Below are 20,249 nucleotides of genomic sequence, written 5' to 3' on the forward strand. Positions count from 1 at the left end.
GCGACTACAAAAAAAATACGATACATAAAAAAAATGACTTAAAATTACATAAACTTGAACGATTTCCAGACACAGGTGTAGGTAGCTTTACGCGATAATCACTCTGTGTTTACCTTTCTCTGCCTGCGCTGGTGATGATCGCTGTTCAATGGCTTCCTCCAAAGATACTGTCAATCGTTTATTCAACCAGTTCTTCGTACTTTTAGTGCATCTCGCGAAACAAAAATAAATGCAGCAAACCATACATAAAACTGTACCGACACTTATGCAGATCAAAATGACGTTAAAACTATCCATTTTTGACTTCATATCGTTGACTTGATTTATGTTGTTTTGCGTATAATTTACTTCCTCTAACTTAGTTGAATATTGACCCATGTTGAATGAATGTCTTTGAATAAAAAAAATTGACTATTAGATATTTATTGCAGTAGTGAAACTGATCAAAGATGCGTTATGACTGTGACCGAAGAAAGTATCTTTGCGGAAGGAAAAAAAAATATCTGCCCTAAAATACTTACTATTTCTAAGTAAAACGTACGGGTTTTTTGATGACACGGCCGCTGCGTGAAACTCGCTGCGTTGCCGGGTCAGTCGCGATGCTAGGTTGCGACATCTGCTTACCCGTGTCGATAACTATACTTGGCGCCTGTGTTTGCGCGTCTGAGCTATTAATTAAGTATGCCGGTTTCAATCTATCTATCGAAATTACTGAACGGCGATTTGGTAGTTGAATTTCGAATGTTTTTTCGTTCCTCCTAATTACCTTAAATGGCCCATCGTATGGAGCTTTCAAAGGCTTTCTCACCGTATCATCTCTAACAAAAACATGTGTGCATGACTTAAGATCCGGATGCACAAACCATTTGCGATTATCCCGATGAGTGTTTGAAATTGGCCGTAATTTATCAATTGACTGACGAATATTTTCTATATACGTATACGAGTCGTCAAGTATAGTTTCCGACGAGCTAAAAAAATCATTTGGAAGCCTTAGTGTTTTTCCAAAAGTATACTCAGCTGCGCTTATGCCGTTTTCGCTGCGCCCTACTGCGCGTAAACCATACAGCACTGTCGAAAGCTCGTCAACCCAAGATTGATTGGTTAAACGAGACATCAGTGACGCTTTTAAACTGCGATGCCAACGCTCGACAAGGCCGTTAGCCTGCGCGTGGTAGCTGGTTGTTCTTATCCTGTTAATGCCTAAAACTTTAAGCAAATCTGCAAATAGTTGACTTTCAAACTGTCGACCCTGGTCCGTCGTAAGTCGGACCGGGCATCCATACCTGGTTATCCAGTTGTCGTAGATGACTCTGGCGACCGTCTCTGCTGTTATATCCTTGATTGGTATAGCCTCAGGCCACCGTGTACCTCGGTCTATGATGGTTACACAGTACCTGTATCCGTCTGGTGATGTAGGTAATGGCCCTACTATGTCTACATGAATATGTTCAAAGCGTTGTGCATGCTGAAATGTGCCATACTCTGAAATCGTATGTCTGGTGATTTTCGCTTTTTGGCAACTGACACAATTTTTTGCCCATCTGCCTACGTCAATGTTCATGTTAGGCCAGAAAAATCTGTCCGATAGCATTTTACGCGTGGTGCGTATACTAGGATGACTAAGTTCATGTATGCTATCGAATGCTAAACGTCTGAACGCCTCCGTCAAATATGGTCTTATTTTTGAAGTTGAAATGTCGCAATACACCTCTTTTTTAACTGTGGGTAAAAGTATACGTTTGATTACAACATTATTACTACTTACGTTTCCTGCTTCATGCTGCGCTAGGTAGTTATCAGATTTCTGCGACTCAGCTAGTTGCTCGTAATCGATGCTTGTGGGACAGGAAATAGTCGCGACGCGCGATAACGCGTCGGCGACCACGTTATCGCTGCCTGCTACGTGTCGTATGTCCGTTGTGAATTCGCTTATGAACAAAAGCTGCCTTGTTCGACGAGGTGTTTCTGACTCTGTACCTATTTTCGAAAAAGCGTGTACCAATGGACTATGATCGGTATAGACCGTTAACGGCCTTCCCTCGAACAACTTACGAAAATGTTTGATGGCGAAATAAATCGCTAACAATTCTCTATCGTAAGTGCTGTAACGCTTTTGAGTATCTGATAGACGTTTAGAAAAATAGCCCAGGGGTCTCCACGCACCTTTGTCCAGTTGCTGTAGAACCCCTCCGGTACATGTGTCCGATGCGTCTGTAAACAGTGCTAGCGTAGCGTCGCTGCTCGGGTGTGACAACGTGACCGCATTCTGTAACTGTAACTTACATTCTTGAAACGCTGCGTCAGCATCCGGCGTCCAGTTGATGGGAGATTTGTCGTTCTTTTTAGCGTTATGTAAATATTGAGATAAAATAGCTTGACTTTGAACCGCATGTGGAATATGTTTTCTATAGAAATTTATCATGCCTAAAAAACGTCGTAATTGGTTAACATTAGCAGGTTTAGGAAAATCTGATATGGCTTGTACCTTGTCTTGTAGAGGTCGAATTCCTTGTGCCGAAACGTGAAAACCAACAAACTCTAGTTCCGATACTCCAAAACAACATTTAGACTGATTAATTGTTAATCCAAACTTGTTTAAACGCTCAAATAATAGTCGAAGATGTTCCCTATGTTCTGCCTCACTTGTACTTGCTATGATGACGTCATCGATATAACTGAATACAAAATCCAACCCTTGTAAGACTGTATGATGCATGAACCTTTGGAAGGATTGCGCTGCATTTCGTAGTCCGAAGGTCATTCTCGTAAATTCGAAAAGTCCGAATGGGGTAATTATTGCTGTTTTCTCGATGTCGTCGTCATTAATGGGTATAAAATGATAAGATCGATTTACGTCGATACGTGAAAAAATTGTTTTACCTGCCAGGACGTAGGTGAAATCGTGCAGGCGCGGAATGGGATATCTGTCCGGTTTGGTGATGGCGTTTAGCTGCCGATAGTCACCACATGGCCGGATGTCTCCATTCTTTTTCGGGACGATATGCAGTGGGCTTGCCCACGCGCTCTTGGATGGCCTGCAAATACCTAATTCTACCATTAACTTAAATTCTTCTTTTACCTTCTGCAAACGATCTGGCGGTAACGGTCTTGCTCTAGCGTGAACCGGTGGTCCGGTTGTCTCGATGTAGTGCTTCTCTGAATGCTGTGGAGGTTCTTTAAAAGACATGGGTTTCGTTATGTCTGGAAAAAGTTTAAGTAAATCGTGATACGGATGATTTTCGGATAAAGTCGTGACAGATGCGTTAATACAACTTTGAACACTGGCAATAACATTAAGATTTGTTAGCGTGTCGATTAAACGCCTATTATTTAAATCAACTATCAGTTTATAGTGGCTTAAAAAGTCTGCTCCTATAATTGGTTGTTTAACGTCAGCTATAATAAACGTCCAACGTAATTCGCGCCTTATGTTAAGATCTAGGGTCAATGTGCGAGTACCATAGGTTTTTATTTGAGTCCCGTTGGCTGCAAATAAAACATAATCGTTTGAATCGTGCATGAAACTGCGTTTATTAGCCGTGGGGGGCAATACTGACACATTGGCACCTGTATCTATTAAAAAACTTAGCTTACTATTTTTATCCGTGATACACAACCGACGGTTTGTTCCCTCGATACAGCTTCCCGTCGCCGACTGTACGGTTGCTAGTTTTCCGACTTCCATGCGCAGGGGTCTCTACATTTCTTCGCTTCCTTCCCGAACCGGTAGTGGAAGAAACATAGGTAGTTCTCTTTTCTCGTACCAGATTGATCTCTTCTTTGGCCATAACCGCGTCCTCTGTACCGCTGATTCGACCTACTGCGACTGCGCGTGTTAAACTTCCCTCGTCGTAGCTCTGCGACTTCTAAAGTAAGCTTTGCTATGGCCTCAGATAGGTGATTTGACTGCTGCTCCTGTGTGACGGCTGCCACTTCTATTGGTCGGGTCGTCTCCATCACTTTGTCTGCTACCTCTGCGAGTTTGTCAGCATCTTCCAAGGTGGTGGCTGCTAACACCGTTCGCAATGCCGTCGGGAGATGATTCTGCCATAAAACTAGCAGCGTCTGTGACGATACGCGCGTTCCTGCTAAGCTTTTCATAAGCCTGAGAAGTTGTGAGGGTTTCTGATCGCCGAGCTGCATCTCGCCCATTAGTTTTTGAATGCGTTTAGTCTCTGATTCTTCATAGATGTCTAGTAGATGTTTTTTCAAAGCATCATATTTCTTGTCCTCAGGTGGTGTCTCCAAGAACGCTGCTACTTGCTGTATAACTTGTTTGCTCAGTTTAGCAATGAGTAATTGGTACTTTGCGTTATCGTTGGCCTTTTGAGGAGCCACTGCCGCTTCGAAATGTATAAACCACAACGCCGGCTGGTCCGTCCAAAATTCGGGAATGCGCGCCGCTACAGAAATCAATACAACCTCCGGTTTATCTTCCTCCGACATCTTCGTTACTTTTCACTGTCCGCAGAGAGTGAACTGAAGGGTACCGAGTGTGAGTCAACCTACCGACGCTTGAAATTGAGTCGCCCCGCCAAACGTTACTTGCACTGAAAGTCACTTTACTGCACACGGGTGTCACCACTGTTAGTCTGTACTATTATGTCTATATCGAATGATTAACTTCACTGTCTCTAAGGTAATCACTTTCCAGGTAATGTTTAGAAGGATTTAGTGTTGCAGTAAAACAACTTAATGCAGTTCACGAAAGCTTCGCTTATATTGGTACCGAAATTATAATTAGCACATACAGTACATAGAGAAAACGAAAGATAAAGTTCACATAACACAAATTACACAGAGTATAGAAGTACAGGTTATGTGTGTTGTGTTGGTCAGTAGGCTGACACGGGACGACTGGCTCTACTTAGCTATCGGCTACAGGAATGCTGATTTGGCGCAAATACATGAGTGTGTACACCCCTACAGTATAAGGGATGAATCGGACACGGAAAAGGTAGAAATACCTACTCTAGAGCCTCAACAAGGAAGTAGTGACAGCGATAATGATCAGATTGTCAAATCTGGCTCGTTGATCTATTTATAAAGGCAAAGACAACACAATTTGGAACCGTGCTCCTCCGGATCCCCGCGTCCGCACAAGAAGTGAAAATATAGTCACTGGGACACCAGGAGTTAAACGTCAAGCAAAAAATGCTCTTCTTGAATTGGATTGTTTTCATCTCTTTGTCATATGCCCAGTGATAAAAGATAGGAAGTCTAAATACATTTGTATATCCTGTACTAGTCACATTTGTTTGGAGCATGCAAATTTCTTTTGCGAAAATTGTCGCCGATATGAAGAAGAAAATTCAGATAGTTCCTAAAGCTTTTCGATTATCCAAAGATGATAGTATTTTAGTTCATTTATTAGTGCCTTAAATTAATGAAAGTCTGACTTCGATCTCTGCATTATATGTAAGATTGTTAATTATAGAACTAAGAGTTTAATTTCTATTAATTAAAATTAAGCGATTTTGAATCATTGTTAAATAAATATATTTTCACATATATTTACATATTTTATTTATTATCTGTAATAATAATACATTCTAAAATTCAGTTTTTGCTAGACTGTTGGCTCTGTCTACCCCGCAAGGGATATATAGACGTGATTATATGTACGTATAAAATTTGTAAACTTGTATAAATGTATAATATTAATAAAAGTTATTTTAAAATTGCACTTGCACTTTACACTTTTTTTTGAAACTTTTTAGAAATCACTTAAAACTTTTTTATTTTTTATTTTAAACTAGCTATAATACCCGGCTTCGCCCGGGAGTTGATATAAGATTACACGGTAGGTGAAATAAAAAAATAAACTTTGACGCGATAGTAAAAAAAAATATTGAAAACATTCGCTCATTGTTTACACTATTTGCTTATAAACAACATTTTTCATTTTATTGTCTGGAGTATATATATATAGATTTTTTGTATTTCCTACCCTTGAGTAAGCTACATACAGCTGACCGTGAGAGAAGCAGGGTTCTTTGAGGTTAATGCCACAATATTTTAAAGTTTGTCCTTGCGCTTTGTTAATTGTAAAACTAACAGCTAATTTAATAATTGGAAATTGCAGTCTTTTAAATTGAAATGGCAATTCAGAAGAGATCAGTGTTATTCTAGGTATAAATACTGTTTGCCTTTGTTCTTTCCAGAAATAAGTTCAGCTACAATAATATTATTCGATAGCTGTTTTATGATCATTCTCGTTCCATTACATAGTTTTGGAGAGCTGAGATTTCTAAGTAGTATGACTGGAGATCCAATTTTGAGACGAAGGCAGTGTAATGGCATTCCTGGTACTTGTAAAGAGTTCAGAAATTCTGTAGGGAAGTTGACACTTTCCTCACTGGATACCATCGTTTCCATCGATTTATACATATATTCTCTCTTCACCAGGTATTTTCTTTAGAATATTGAAATTGATATCGTCAACAACATTATTTTTAGTGGCCAAAATTGCTCTTTGAAATAACCACTCTACGTTGGTATAGTTTTGAACAATATTTGGATAAATTTTGTCGATTAGATCGTTTTCAGTAGTGGCTATGTTACAGAAACCACTATTGAGTTCAATGAGGCCGGTCGTTTGGTTAGTAGGATATGTGTCTTCACCTATTTGTAAAAGTATTTTAGCAAAATGTGCTGTTGTTTCATCTTTTGATAATTCAACTCTCATGTTTTTTGTTAAACAAAATAAAACAAAAAAAACAAAATGCGTCGACGCTAACGTTGACGAGGGCTAAAGAGTTAGCGGAGCAAACGGCCTGTGCTAAGCAGGCGAAAGTCATGTGTAAAGAAGAATCTGCTATATTGAAGGAAGAGCCTATACTGCGAGCAAAAGTTCAAACCAGCCGAGGCGATCAACAGCGGCCCGGCGCGGCGCGCGGCGACGTAGCGGATATATCATGTCGTTGCTTGGTTTGCGGATTAAAAAATCACACAAGTGAGAAATGCCGCTACAAGACGTATAAATGTCAGAAATGTGGTGTCAAAGGCCATCTGAAGAAAGTGTGTACAGCGGCTAAAAAATCGTCCGACCATCAGATTCATCATTGCAATTCGACAATGGAATATCAAGCCCCTGAAAACATTGCCTTGAATTGTGAGGAATGTCAAAATTTTAATTTGAAGTATGTAACCGATAAGCCAATTTTGATTAATGTTTGTTTAGGTGGTAAAATTATTTCCATGGAATTAGATTCAGGCTCTGGTAATAGCGTAATTTCCGAGAAATTGTATGAAAAATATTTTTCAATCTATAACTTGCACCAGAGTTATTTAAGAATGTGCCTATATGATGGAAGTAAAATAATTCCTTTAGGATATTTTGCTATTGAAGTGTTCTATAATAATACAAAAAAGCAATTAAAGATTTTTGTAGTGAGAAATGGAGGTCCTCCTCTATTAGGTAGGGATTTTATGTCTGCATTTAATTTAGTGATAACGAGCGGCTTACACTCTGTTACAAATAAGAATGAGTTAGAGCAATTACTGGCAAAGTTTTCGAACTTGTGGCGTGACGAACTGGGTGCGTTTAATAAGTTTAAAGTTAAATTACAACTTAAGGATAACTCCAATCCCAAATATTTTAAACCACGAAGTGTACCCTTTGCTCTCAGAGAAAAAGTAGAACAAGAAATTGATAGATTAGTCAAGTTAGGTATTCTTGTTCCCGTTAACTATTCTGACTACGCTACAAAACGATGGTCAAGTCAAGATTGCTAGTGATTTTTCAATTACATTAAACAAAGATCTTATTATTGATAAATATCCGTTACCTCGTATAGAGGAAGTGTTCGCGAAAATTGGAGGCGGTGAACGGTATAGTAAAATTGACTTAAAAAATGCCTACAATCAATTTTTATTAGAGGATCCGTCACAGGATCTCACTACAATTAATACTCATAAAGGGCTTTTTAAATATACTCGTTTAGTTTACGGCTTGGCGAACGCGCCGGCAATTTTTCAGTCAATGGAGTCGTTGCTTTCAGGCATTAAAGGGGTTAGTGTCTGGTTGGATGATATTTGTATAACCGGATCAGATTCGGATACTCATTTAAAGAGACTGCACAAAGTTCTGAGTAGACTGAATGATGCTGGATGTAGTGGTCTGTGGGTATGCCGGAATAAAAACAAGTGCCTATATCCACGCAAATACACTTTAATGGACACACGTACAGTTTATAGAAATACAGAAGGAGCACAGAGAAAAGAAAGATAGTCCAAGCGAAACACAAGAAGCAGGGAAAGAAAGTTCTAAAACACAAAACAAGCGAGTAAGCGATTCACGTAAGACGCGATACAATGGCAAGCGACGTGAGGTCTGCGGTGCATAGGTGAATCATGACTAGTGGGGTATCGGCCGGCCGGTCGTGTCCGGCGCATCGTAGGTACTCGTAGCTATACAGCTATGATGCGTTATCCTTGCATTAGTTTGCCGCCCGGCTTTGCGTGTCGATTATATTTTGTAAGTGTAAATATAAATTAATATATAAGTTGTAAATAAAATGTAATTAGAAAATATTATTAAATACTATAAATTATATTAATATATAGGTTATATAGGTTATTATTATATAAATAATGATAAATAGAAATAAGTTCCCTACATCACTCCCCTCCAGAGACCGTGTCTACGGGCGATAATAATCTGGGAAGTGTACTTTCCTCCCCGAACGCGTTGTTCGTGAGACAGGGGTGTCAGGAATAACGGGAATGTCGGGAATTTACCGGACTTCAGGATCTGAAGGAGCGGGGGATGGTAAATCTTGGGTTGAGTCGTCGGACAGTATGTAGGCTGGTTTCAGACGGTCTACGCTTACTGTCGTCTCTTTCCCTTTTAACCTAATCCTAAAAAATTTGGCACTTCTCTTCAGAACTTCGTGTGGCTCTGTATAAGCAGGCTGAAGTGAGCCACGCAACATGTCTTCCCGAAGAAATACTACTCTGTCAAGAAAGTAGCGGGAAAAGATCAATAATACACAAACTGTTTGTTATTCATCCAAATTTATTTTATCACCTTCAAAATATGCTCCTTTAGAAACGATACACTTACGCCAACGAATAATCCAATCATCAAAACATTTTTTAAACGCTGTTTCCGGAATTGAGGTCAGTTCTCGCCGCGAATTCTCTTTTATGTCTTCTACCGATTGAAAACGGGTGCCACGAAGTGGTAATTTGAGTTTAGGAAAAAGAAAAAAGTCGGCTGGAGCCATATCTGGTGAATATGGTGGTTGCTCGATGGTATTTGTTGAGTGTTTGGTTAAAAATTCGTTCACAATGATGGCCTTGTGCGAAGGTGCATTATCATGGTGCAAAATCCAAGAATTTTCTTTCCACAAATCTGGCCTTTTTCGTCGGATTTGCTCTCTTAAACGCCGCATAACACTCAAATAATATTCCTTATTTACCGTTTGACCTTCCGGCAAGAATTCCGAGTGCACAACACCGCGATAGTCAAAGAAAACAGTCAACATGACTTTGACTTTTGAACGACTTTGGCGTGGTTTTTTCGGTTTCGGTTCAGTTGGAAGGCGCCACTCCGAAGCTTGTTGACTAGTTTGCATGTCAAACTCGTAAACCCACGTCTCGTCACCAGTAACAATGCGTTTCATGAATGTTGGGTCGGAATTGACTCGTTCTAGCATGTCCTCAGCGACTCTCATGCGATTGAGTTTTTGAAAAAAATTCAGGTCTTTTGGGACTAGCCGAGCGGCAACATGTTTCATACCCAAATTATTAGTTAAAATGGTACGGATCGACTCGTGAGATACAGAAAGTTCGGTGGCTATCTCTCTCAAAGTTGAATGAGGATTTTCAGTCACTATTTCCTTCACTTTTGCGATGTTAACTTCAGTTGCAGACGTTGATGGCCTACCAGAGCGAGGCAAATCTTCCATCACATCTCGACCGCTTTTGAACGCTTTGTACCACTCATAAGCACGAGTTTTTGATAAAGTCGATTCACCGTAAGCCTTCTGTAACATTTTCAGTGACTCCGAACACGATATTCCATTGGCAATGCAAAATTTAAGACAAACTCTTTGTTCGATGTTTTTACCCATTATGAAATTAGCAATACACACTAGATATGATATAACTAAAAATAGCACTGTATTTAATGTAAACAACAGATGCAACTCAAACTCCGCGCCAAAATGGAAAACAGTTGTGCCAATCTAACAACAACAAAAAAAACAAAAATTTGAATTTGGAACCATAAATAAATAATCCATTCCCGATACTTTTCTGACTGAATGTACATGGCTGCAAGTGGCGAGGTCTTTGAAAACGAAAGTTCTGTGAGATGAGTGGTGCTGAGGGGGAACGGGACGTACATTCTCGGCGAAAGACTTCATGCGAGCTGAGAAGTCGGTAATGTCGGTTATGTAACCGGGGACGTTGTGACCAAAAAATTCACCAGGAAGGCGAAGTGGTTCGCCATACACCAACTCAGCCGATGAGCTTTGGAGGTCTTCCTTAAAGGTGCTCCTGATGCCAAGGAGAACAAATGGTAGGGTCTCCGTTCAGTTGAGACTTGCGTGACATGTGATGGCTGCCTTCAGCTGCCGGTGAAAGCGTTCAACCAAGCCGTTGCATTGTGGGTGGTATGCCCTGGTCTTCCGATGATCGAAACCAATGGATTTCGACAGCTGCTGAAATAGCGCTGACAGGAACTGTCGTCCGCGGTCGGTAACGATCTCGGTGGGACAGCCGTATCGGGATATCCAACAAGCTACAAAAGCTTTGGCCACTGTTTTGGCGGTGATATCGGTAAGCGGCACAGCTTCAGGCCATCGCGTAAAGCGATCGACGAGTGTGACACAATACCGATATTCACCGTCAGGGGGTAGTGGGCCGACGAGGTCCAAATGGACATGTTTGAATCGCGCTGAAGGTAAATCATGCGTACCTATAGGTGACGCGACGTGCCTGTTTACCTTGGAGCGCTGGCATGCCAAACATGCCTTTGTCCACTCTCGGCAGTTTTTCCGCATCAGTGGCCAGACAAATCGTTGTGCAACGAGCTTGGCTGTGGCATTAGCACCGGGATGAGAAAGCGAATGAAGGCAGTCAAAAACTTGTCGACGCAGTGCCTTGGGAACAAAGGGCCTGGGGGCCGGTGTACTGACTTCGCAGTACAGTTCAATACGACTCCCAGGTACGTTCATTTTCTGGAGGCGTAAAGACGCTATGCCTTGAAGGTGTTCTGATAGCTCGGGGTCTGTGGCTTGGAGTTTGGCCATGACTTCGAGATCTACGGGTATATGCAGTTCACAAATGCGGGAAAGCGTGTCGGCAACGACGTTGTCCTTGCCAGAGATGTGACGCACATCCGTTGTGAACTGCAAAATGAAATCGAGATGTCTATACTGACGTGGCGAACAGTTACTTTTCCGCTCGTGGAAAGCGAAACATAAAGGCTTATGATCAGTATAGACTGTGAAGTCAGTGGCCTCCAGCATATGTTCTCTGTAAGACCCAATGGTTGACTGGTAGATAATGCTTCTAGCATTAAGTCCGCCAATTGTGCTATACATTTGTATTTTGTGCAATGAAGTTTAAATAAATAAATAAATAAATATGTCGAAAGTATTTGATACTCTCGTATATTGCAAGGAGCTCACGATCATATGGAGAGTATTTGACTTGTGACGGGCTCAACTTGCGTGAGAAAAACGCCAGTGGCTGCCAGTCATAATCCTTAAGCTGCTGCAGGACTCCACCTATCGCCGTATCTGAGGCGTCAGTGACGAGTCTCAGTCTAGCTTGGGAATCAGGATGGGCCAAAAGGGCAGCGTCACAAAGGCTCCTTTTGCACGCTTCAAAGGCATCCCAAGCAGTACCTGTTATGGCAACAGGGTGAGAAGCTTTGATCGACCCAGTGAGTAAGGCATTCAGAGGAGCTTGAATCTGGGCAGCATTGGGCAAAAATCGCCTGTAAAAATGTATCATGCCCAGGAATTGCCTGAGCTCTCTGGCTGTCTTAGGCACTGGGAAATCAGCTAGGGCCTTCACTTTGCTGTCAAGTGGTTTAGTGCCGCTCTCAGATATGGTGTATCCGAGGAATGTTACTTCAGATGCACCGAAAATGCACTTATTAGTGTTGATAAGTACACCATAGTCTTTCATCCGGGTGAAAAGTTGGCGTAGGTGACCCTCGTGTTCGGCCTGGGTTTTGCTAAATATGAGGAAATCGTCCAAATAAGGGTAGCAAAAGTCCAGGCCGCGGGTCATTTCATCAACAAACCGTTGAAAAGTTTGCCCGGCATTACGCAACCCGAAGGTCATATAGGGAAACTCGAAGAGTCCGAACGGTGTGGAAATCGCGGTTTTAGAAATATCGGCTTGAGCGACTGGGATGAAATGATAGGCTTTTACTAGGTCGACGACAGAAAAGTACTTACATCCGGCGAGGGTGTGGGAAAAATCATGTATATGACGGATAGGGTATTTGTCCGGTATAGTTCTGGCGTTCAGTAACCTATAATCGCCACAGGGGCGCCACCCGTTATCCTTTTTGGGAACGAGGTGTAAGGGTGATGCCCATTGGCTATCGGACGGGCGCGCGATACCGTTAGCAACCATAGCATCGAACTCAGTCTTTGCTATTTTCAGTTTGTTTGGTGCTAATCGGCGGGGTGAGCATGAGACTGGGGGTCCAGGAGTGGTTCTTATATGGTGTGTGGTGTTATGCTTGACGATATCCGGAATACCAGCGGGTCGTGTTATTTCCGGAAATTTGAATAAAATGGCATGATACCTACTGTTACCACCAGTTGAGATTTTTACACTGGACACCAGGGTGTTGCGGGTGGCTACTCTAGTAACAGTGCTGACATTGGTTAGGCTATCGATTAACTTTTGGTTCCTGATATCAACGGTAAGTTGGTAAAATGATAAAAAATCTACGCCAATGATATGTTTTGTAACGTCAGCAACCACAAAGCGCCATTGAAAATTCCGGCGTAAACCTAAATTTAAGTTTAGTTGTATATAGCCATAAGTATCGATAGCCGAACCATTGGCAGCACTCAATTGATAGTCGGACTTCGCACGGGTACGGTGCTCTATAAGTGCAAAAATAGGGTACACACATATATCACTACCAGTGTCTATTAAATAGTCTATGTTGCTCGAGCGATCCTTAACGAAAAGGCGACCGGTGTGAATCTGGCAGTCGTCCGTCGCCATCACTGACTGCCGGGAAGGTTTCCCGATTCGAAACGGAAGTCGCACGGTTTCACACAATATTTCGCGTTAGATCCGTGTTTATGATGATACCAACAGACTGGAAAGCGCCGATAGTTAGATTGGGACCTCTGACTACGCGATGACGATCAGCTGCGTGTACTGGGTCGATGGCCACGCTCCCGTTGACGCGACTGTCGGCTCATTTGCATCTGGAGCGCGCTGACCTGCTTTGTCAACTGCGCCACCTGCTGTGTTAGGAGATCGATTGATGATGACGGTGCTGACGACGACGTGGCGGCTACTTGCTGTGTCGGAGTCGCTATGTCGTGCACACGATCGGCTAGTTCCGCGAGAGCGTCCAGAGACAGCAAGGGTTGCGAGGCGATGATCGGCTGCAATCCCGTGGGTAACCTGCTAGTCCAGATCGTCTTCAAAAAGTCGTCAGGTATCCAGCAAGATGTTGCAGGTGCCGGAGAAATTGCGACGGCTTGCGTGTGCCAAGCTGCTTGTGCATCAGCAGCTGCTTCACCTTATTTTCGCGCGACACAGACAAACGCTTAATCAGCTCGGACTTCAGGCGCGCGTAGTCAGCTGGACCGGTGAGAATATCCTCTACTTCGGCTGCGTACTGTCTATCCAGCGTTGCAAGGACGTGGTAGAATTTAGTTTGGTCGTCAGTTATCCTCATATTGGCAAACTGTCCTTCCACTTGAGCGAACCATATGGCAGGTTTCTCGGGCCAAAACGGAGAAATTTTCATATGCCCAGGCGCTGAGGGTAGAAATACAGGCGCCGCTGTGCTTGCTGCTTCCTCAAATTTCGACGCCGCCATCTTATCTTGCTTCTTGGCACTGGTACGTACAGTCACGTTGTCGCTGTCCGAATCCGACATTTTCTCCAAATTCCGTGTCCTTAGGGGTCACCAGTTGTAGTGGTCTGTGGGTATGCCGGATTAAAAACAAGTGCCTATATCCACGCAAATACACTTTAATGGACACACGTACAGTTTATAGAAATACAGAAGGAGCACAGAGAAAAGAAAGATAGTCCAAGCGAAACACAAGAAGCAGGGAAAGAAAGTTCTAAAACACAAAACAAGCGAGTAAGCGATTCACGTAAGACGCGATACAATGGCAAGCGACGTGAGGTCTGCGGTACATAGGTGAATCATGACTAGTGGGGTATCGGCCGGCCGGTCGTGTCCGGCGCATCGTAGGTACTCGTAGCTATACAGCTATGATGCGTTATCCTTGCATTAGTTTGCCGCCCGGCTTTGCGTGTCGATTATATTTTGTGAGTGTAAATATAAATTAATATATAAGTTGTCAATAAAATGTAATTAGAAAATATTATTAAATACTAAAAATTATATTAATATACAGGTTATTATTATATAAATAATGATAAATAGAAATAGGTTCCCTACACTGGATTACGACTTCAAAAAGAAAAATGAGAGTTTTTCAAGGAAACCGTGCAATACTTAGGTTATGTTATTAGCAAGGAAGGACTTCAAACTTGTCCCGATAAGGGACGTTTGAAGTTCTTCCTTGCTAGTGAAGGCTGTTCTAAACGCGCCAGAGCCGACAAACGTCAGTGAGGTAAAGAGGTTCTTAGGTGTAGTTAACTATTATAGAAATTTTATCCCTAATGCGTCTTCACGAGCTATTGCGAAGTGATGTTCTGTGGGAGTGGGGAGAGCGACAACGGCGCAGCATGGCGGCCGTGCGTCGCGAGCTAGCCTCGGAGCGCGTACTAGCTCACTTCGACCCCGCCGCGCAGCTCGTGTTGAGTGTGGACGCCGGCCCGGCCGGGCTCGGCGCGGTGCTGTCTCAGCGGACTGCTGACGGCGCGGCGCCGAGTGGCCCCTGGCATATGCATCGCGATCCCTAGCGGCTAGCGAACGAAATTACAGCCAAATTCAAAAAGAGGCGACCGCCATTATATTTGGCGTCAAGCGATTTCACCAGTATCTTTATGGCCGTGATGATCCTTTCATTTTAAAAACGGATCATAGGCCGCTAGTATCGATATTTAACAATAATTCCGGTATACCGATAACAGCCTTGCATTTGCAAAGGTATGCGTTTATATTATCGGCTTATTGTAGAGGAGCTAACATTATGTACTATGTAACCTATTTATAAGACGAGGCTATTGAATAAAAGTCAGTATTAACTTAACACTCGTTGTATCACTTAGCCACCCTACACCCGAACCACACATGGCGACCGTGACAGTGTTTACATTCCTTTAACCATATAGGGACTGGAAGTGAACATTACATTCAAAATGTGTATTCGTGGACTTTGCCTATCCCCGTGCGGTGTTCTCATTGTGCCGAATTATTCACTTATTTTTATTAATTTACCTCATCATGGGCTCTACAAACACTAAGGAAGAGGTCATCCTTGCCCAAAACGCAGCAGCAGGTGCAAACAATGCAGATATTCGGCAATTGGCATTTCATATGAGCGCAACGAATATTATACTGCTCATTTTGTTGTCTCTAGCTGCCCTGACTTTTATTTACTGCATTTTCAAAATATATCGGAGATACCACAAGAGATTAATTTTCAATGAGTTAAATCGAGATGCTGTGAGGAGATCATTATTCCGGCAGAGGACGAGACTGGCTGATAGACGTAGCCTAGCGGGAAAAAAAGAAGAAGACGAGATGGTATTAAAGTGGTGAAACAGTGAATAAAGTGCGCGTATTCATGTTTTGCGTGTGTAATGTATCTACTCGTATATCAAAAATAATATATAATCGCGGTATAGTTATATAAGCAGTTAAGGGTATGTATTGTAATATTTTTAAATATTTTTTATGGCAGAATTAGACAATTTAAGATTATTGTATTCCAGCCTTCAACAAATAAGAAAATATCTTATTAAAATAGGCCCAAGTCGTAGAAAAGGCAATATCATTGTGTCAAAGATAAAAGAGGCAGACGAATCAGTAGAAGAGTACAATACATTTTTAAATAAATATTCTGAGTTAAAAAGCACACTTGAGAGTAGTGTATGTACCCAAATAGAGGAACTTTGTTGTGAATTCAATAATTTATATGATCAAATACTAGACTTGTGTTCTGAAAAAGATTGTGAAATACCTGAAGTCTCAAATACGGCAACCTCTAAATTCGATTTAAAAACGGCTTTACACTTATTACCAGTTTCTTCTGACGATGAATCCAGTATAAGACAGTTGATAGATGGGATAGAATATTATAGGTCAGAATTGGAGGAGTCTTCTCACATTAAATTGATGAATTTTGTATTAAAAAACAGGCTTTCTCAAGCATCTAAACTAAAACTATCCAAAACATATAGCAGTTTTGATGATTTTATTGCTGATTTAAAATTGCATTTATTACCGAAAAAATGGGCCTCCGCTATTCAGCGCAAGTTACAAACTTTTAAACAAAATAACTTATCAGTTGACGATTTCGGGAAGGAAATCACTGAAATGTTTGTCCAGCTGACGATTGCGCAATCCGAAGGCAATGATTCAAAATTTGAAGTTTTAAAGCCACTCAATGAAAAGCAGGCAGTTAAATGTTTTTCCGACGGATTACGGAATCGCAGGCTCAGCACCATCATTACAGCGAGAAATTATTCATCCCTTAAGGACGCTGTTCAGGCGGCAGTCGACGAGGAGGTTGCATCATCTCCACCGTCAAATGATATTTTAACTATGAATTTTAGAGGCAGACCCTTTCGCCGCGTTGCAGGAAGAGGTCGGTACTTGACAGGCAGGTCATGGGGCTCCCAACCGGGGCGACAACCCCAACGTGATGGACAGTACTCGAGAGGTGCCCAGCATGTCAGGTCAACACCCAGGTCATTTCACAGAGGTAGAGGTAGGTACAATAATAACAATTTTTCGTACAGGAAGCAGTACCCAAATAACCAGCGCATACATATTTTGTCAGATTCGCAACCTAGCCAGGAATCAGAAATAGTTAATGATTCTTCTTTAAACTTTTTTCGTGACTAAAAATTATATTTCGTCTTTTAATAATAAAATGTATGTTATGTTAATATTCAGTCACGAACTTCTTATCCATATCTTTTATTACTTGATACCGGAGCTCTCATTTCTGCAATCAAACATATACATGTTTTGGAACAAAATATTCCAATCCATAACGAGAATATCTTAGTCAACGGAATTGGAGGCGAGATTCAATCAATTGGATACGCATTCTTGCAGTTGCAAATTGGAAACCAAACACTGACGTTCTATGTTTCTGATAACTTGCCATTTACAGCGCATGGAATTCTAGGACAAGACTTTTTAAGCAAGTATAAATCGGTATTGAATTTCGGTAATCGTACCTTACTATTGTGGAATAACAACATTAATTTATCATTACCTATAATTATGTACAACACAAATATTTCTCTTCCTTCAAGATCTGAGTCTATACATTTTATCGATACGTGTGAAACTGAGGAATGTGTGGTTAGTGCGACAGAACTGCAAGATGGGATCTTTATTGCGAGTTGTTTAGTAAAACCTACTAATGGAAAAATACCTATTCGCATTTTAAACACTACTGAATCGGATTTAAATTTAAAAGAAGTATTTCCCACCTTACTTAAAGCCAGTGATTACGAGATGTGTATATTTCAGGAAACTAGTACTAAAGCGGAACCTGTTAAAAAATTATTAAACGCGATAAATCTTAAGAACTTGAATAAAGAAGAGCGCAACTCAATTGAATCAATTTGTGCTAAATATTCCGATATTTTCTATCTTTCAGGCGATAAATTGACTACGACTAAATTATACGAACATAAAATAACTTTAAAACTCGGTGTTACTCCAGTGTATACAAAGCCTTATAGACTTCCGCATGCACAAAAAAATGAATTAAAAAAACAAGTTAATGATTTATTGGAGCAAGGCATTATAGAACCTTGTAGTAGCGAGTGGTCCAGTCCAGTTTTGCTGGTCCCTAAAAAATCTGACTCAAGTGGGGAAAAGAAGTGGCGCTTGGTCATAGACTATCGGAAATTGAACAACTGTATCCAAGATGATAAATTTCCACTTCCAAATATAACGGAAATATTAGATTCGCTTAACGGCTGTATATAGTATATTTCAGTCATTTAGACTTAAATCAAGGATTTTTTAATGTGGGTCTTGAGAAAGACAGTAGAAAATTTACATCTTTTTGCGCAGGCTCTCAGTTTCAAATGCGGAGAATGCCCATGGGATTGAAAACCAGTCCCAGTTCATTTTCTCGTATGATGACCATGGCAATGGCAGGTTTATCTTACGAAAAATGTTTAGTATACCTTGACGATTTCATAATAATGGGAAAATTTAATTGATCATAATAAAAATCTTTTACTTGTTTTCGATAGACTGAGGCACGCAAACTTAAAATTAAATCCCGCTAAATGTAATTTTCTAAAAAAGGAATTATTGTATCTAGGACATATCGTATCGAGTGATGGTGTATTGCCAGACCCAGAAAAAAATAAAATTATTAAAAGTTATCCCGTACCAAAAAATGCCGATGAAACAAGACGATTCGTCGCATTCGCTAACTACTATAGAAAATTTATTGATAAATTTGCACAAATATCTTATCCTTTAAATAAAATGTAGGAAAAATACAAAATTTGTTTGGGATAGTGAGTGCTAGAATGCTTTTGAAACTTTGAAAAACTGTATGACGACAACCCCCATACTTCAATATCCCGATTTTTCGGAAAATAACGAGTTCATATTACAGACGGATGCCTCAGGATATGCTTTAGGCGCTGTTTTATGTAACAACGATAGACGACCAATAGCTTTCGCTAGTAGGAATCTCAATAAGGCAGAGAAAAACTACCCGACTTTAGAGAAGCAGTTGCTTGCCGTGGTTTGGGCAGTAAAACATTTTTGTCCATACCTTTACGGACGAAGATTTAAAATACTTACCGATCACAAGCCACTCGTTTATTTGTTCAATTTAAAAGATCCCTCTAGCAGGTTGTTTAAGTTTAGATTGGTTTTAGAGGAGTATGATTATGTAGTTGAATATTTGAAGGGGAAGGAGAATGCGGCTGCAGACGCATTATCAAGGATAAAAGTGACTTCGGAAGAACTGAAAGAGATGAGTGATAATTTGTTGGTGATGACACGAGCTCAGGCAAAGAAGTTATGTATAAATGATGCTTCCTCTGACGAAGATATTATTTCTACAGACGATCGGCCTGATCAACCGAAAATCGTGGAAATTAATATTAAGCCGAAGGACGCAACAGAACTCAGATTTATAGACAGTAATAATTTGAATAAATTAAGAAAACAGAATAAGATAACATGTGAAAGTAAGATACTTATATACGTATTAGAAGAAAATATAATTTTTATAAATCCAGCTTCTCGAACACAAATTACGCGAGACGAATTTGTGCGAGAGCTGTGTAATTTCGCAAAACAAATAAATATAAGCGAAATATATTTCATAAAGAATAAATCACAATTATATTAAATCACAATTTAAACGCTATACTAGGGTGGTCTAAAAACTTTGGGATTCACGTTAATGTAAAAAAGTGTCAGGCGGTTGTAGTGGGAAGTGCCTATCAAATAAATAATTTAGACCTCAATAGTACGCCACCTCTGATGTTCGACAGCACTCCGATACCTTTTAGTCCGACTGTCAAAGACCTCGGTCTTCTTATTGATTCAAACCTTTGCTGGAACCCATATGTCGTTGAGCTCAGTCGAAAGGTCTACGGGTCTCTACATTACCTGCAACGTCTTAAACATTTTCTTCCCATCAAAACTAAGGTAATGCTGGCGCAAGCACTTGTTATACCCATTATTGATTATGCTGATGTGTGTTGTTTGGATCTAACTGAAGAACAACTTAATAAGCTTGAACGTCTTCTCAATAACTGCATCAGATTTATTTTCTGTCTTCGTAAGTATGACCATGTCTCTGAATTCCGTTCTCAGCTTAAGTGGCTGCCCATCCGACAACGTAGGAATCTTCATATTCTTTGTCAACTTTATAATATTCTTA

At 40.9% G+C, this 20,249-nt stretch overlaps 2 protein-coding genes across 2 annotated transcripts; both read right to left on the bottom strand.

Annotated features, from left to right (window-relative positions):
- Positions 1-3,700: 3,700 nt before the first annotated feature.
- Positions 3,701-4,449, bottom strand: LOC106139110 (uncharacterized). The gene is made up of 2 exons (XM_060953975.1): positions 3,825-4,449; positions 3,701-3,717 (listed from the first exon to the last, which is right to left on the bottom strand). Exons 1-2 carry the CDS (start codon positions 4,447-4,449, stop codon positions 3,701-3,703), a joined length of 642 nt encoding a protein of 213 aa, XP_060809958.1.
- A 6,095-nt stretch (positions 4,450-10,544) lies between these two features.
- LOC132904048 (uncharacterized protein K02A2.6-like) lies at positions 10,545-12,255 on the bottom strand. The gene is made up of 2 exons (XM_060953976.1): positions 11,668-12,255; positions 10,545-11,363 (listed from the first exon to the last, which is right to left on the bottom strand). Exons 1-2 carry the CDS (start codon positions 12,253-12,255, stop codon positions 10,545-10,547), a joined length of 1,407 nt encoding a protein of 468 aa, XP_060809959.1.
- Positions 12,256-20,249: the final 7,994 nt, after the last annotated feature.

The sequence above is a fragment of the Amyelois transitella genome, chromosome W (genome assembly GCF_032362555.1).
Source record: "Amyelois transitella isolate CPQ chromosome W, ilAmyTran1.1, whole genome shotgun sequence".
NCBI lineage: Eukaryota > Metazoa > Arthropoda > Insecta > Lepidoptera > Pyralidae > Amyelois > Amyelois transitella.

Excerpts from the sequence above, each read along its gene's own strand:
- LOC106139110 (XM_060953975.1), bottom strand. The coding sequence starts at position 4,449 with ATGTCGGAGGAAGATAAACCGGAGGTTGTATTGATTTCTGTAGCGGCG.
- LOC132904048 (XM_060953976.1), bottom strand. The coding sequence starts at position 12,255 with ATGACCCGCGGCCTGGACTTTTGCTACCCTTATTTGGACGATTTCCTC. Across the intron at positions 11,364-11,667 it reads GCAAGTTGAGCCCGTCACAA|TTCACAACGGATGTGCGTCA; the intron begins GTCAAATACTCT and ends TTCATTTTGCAG.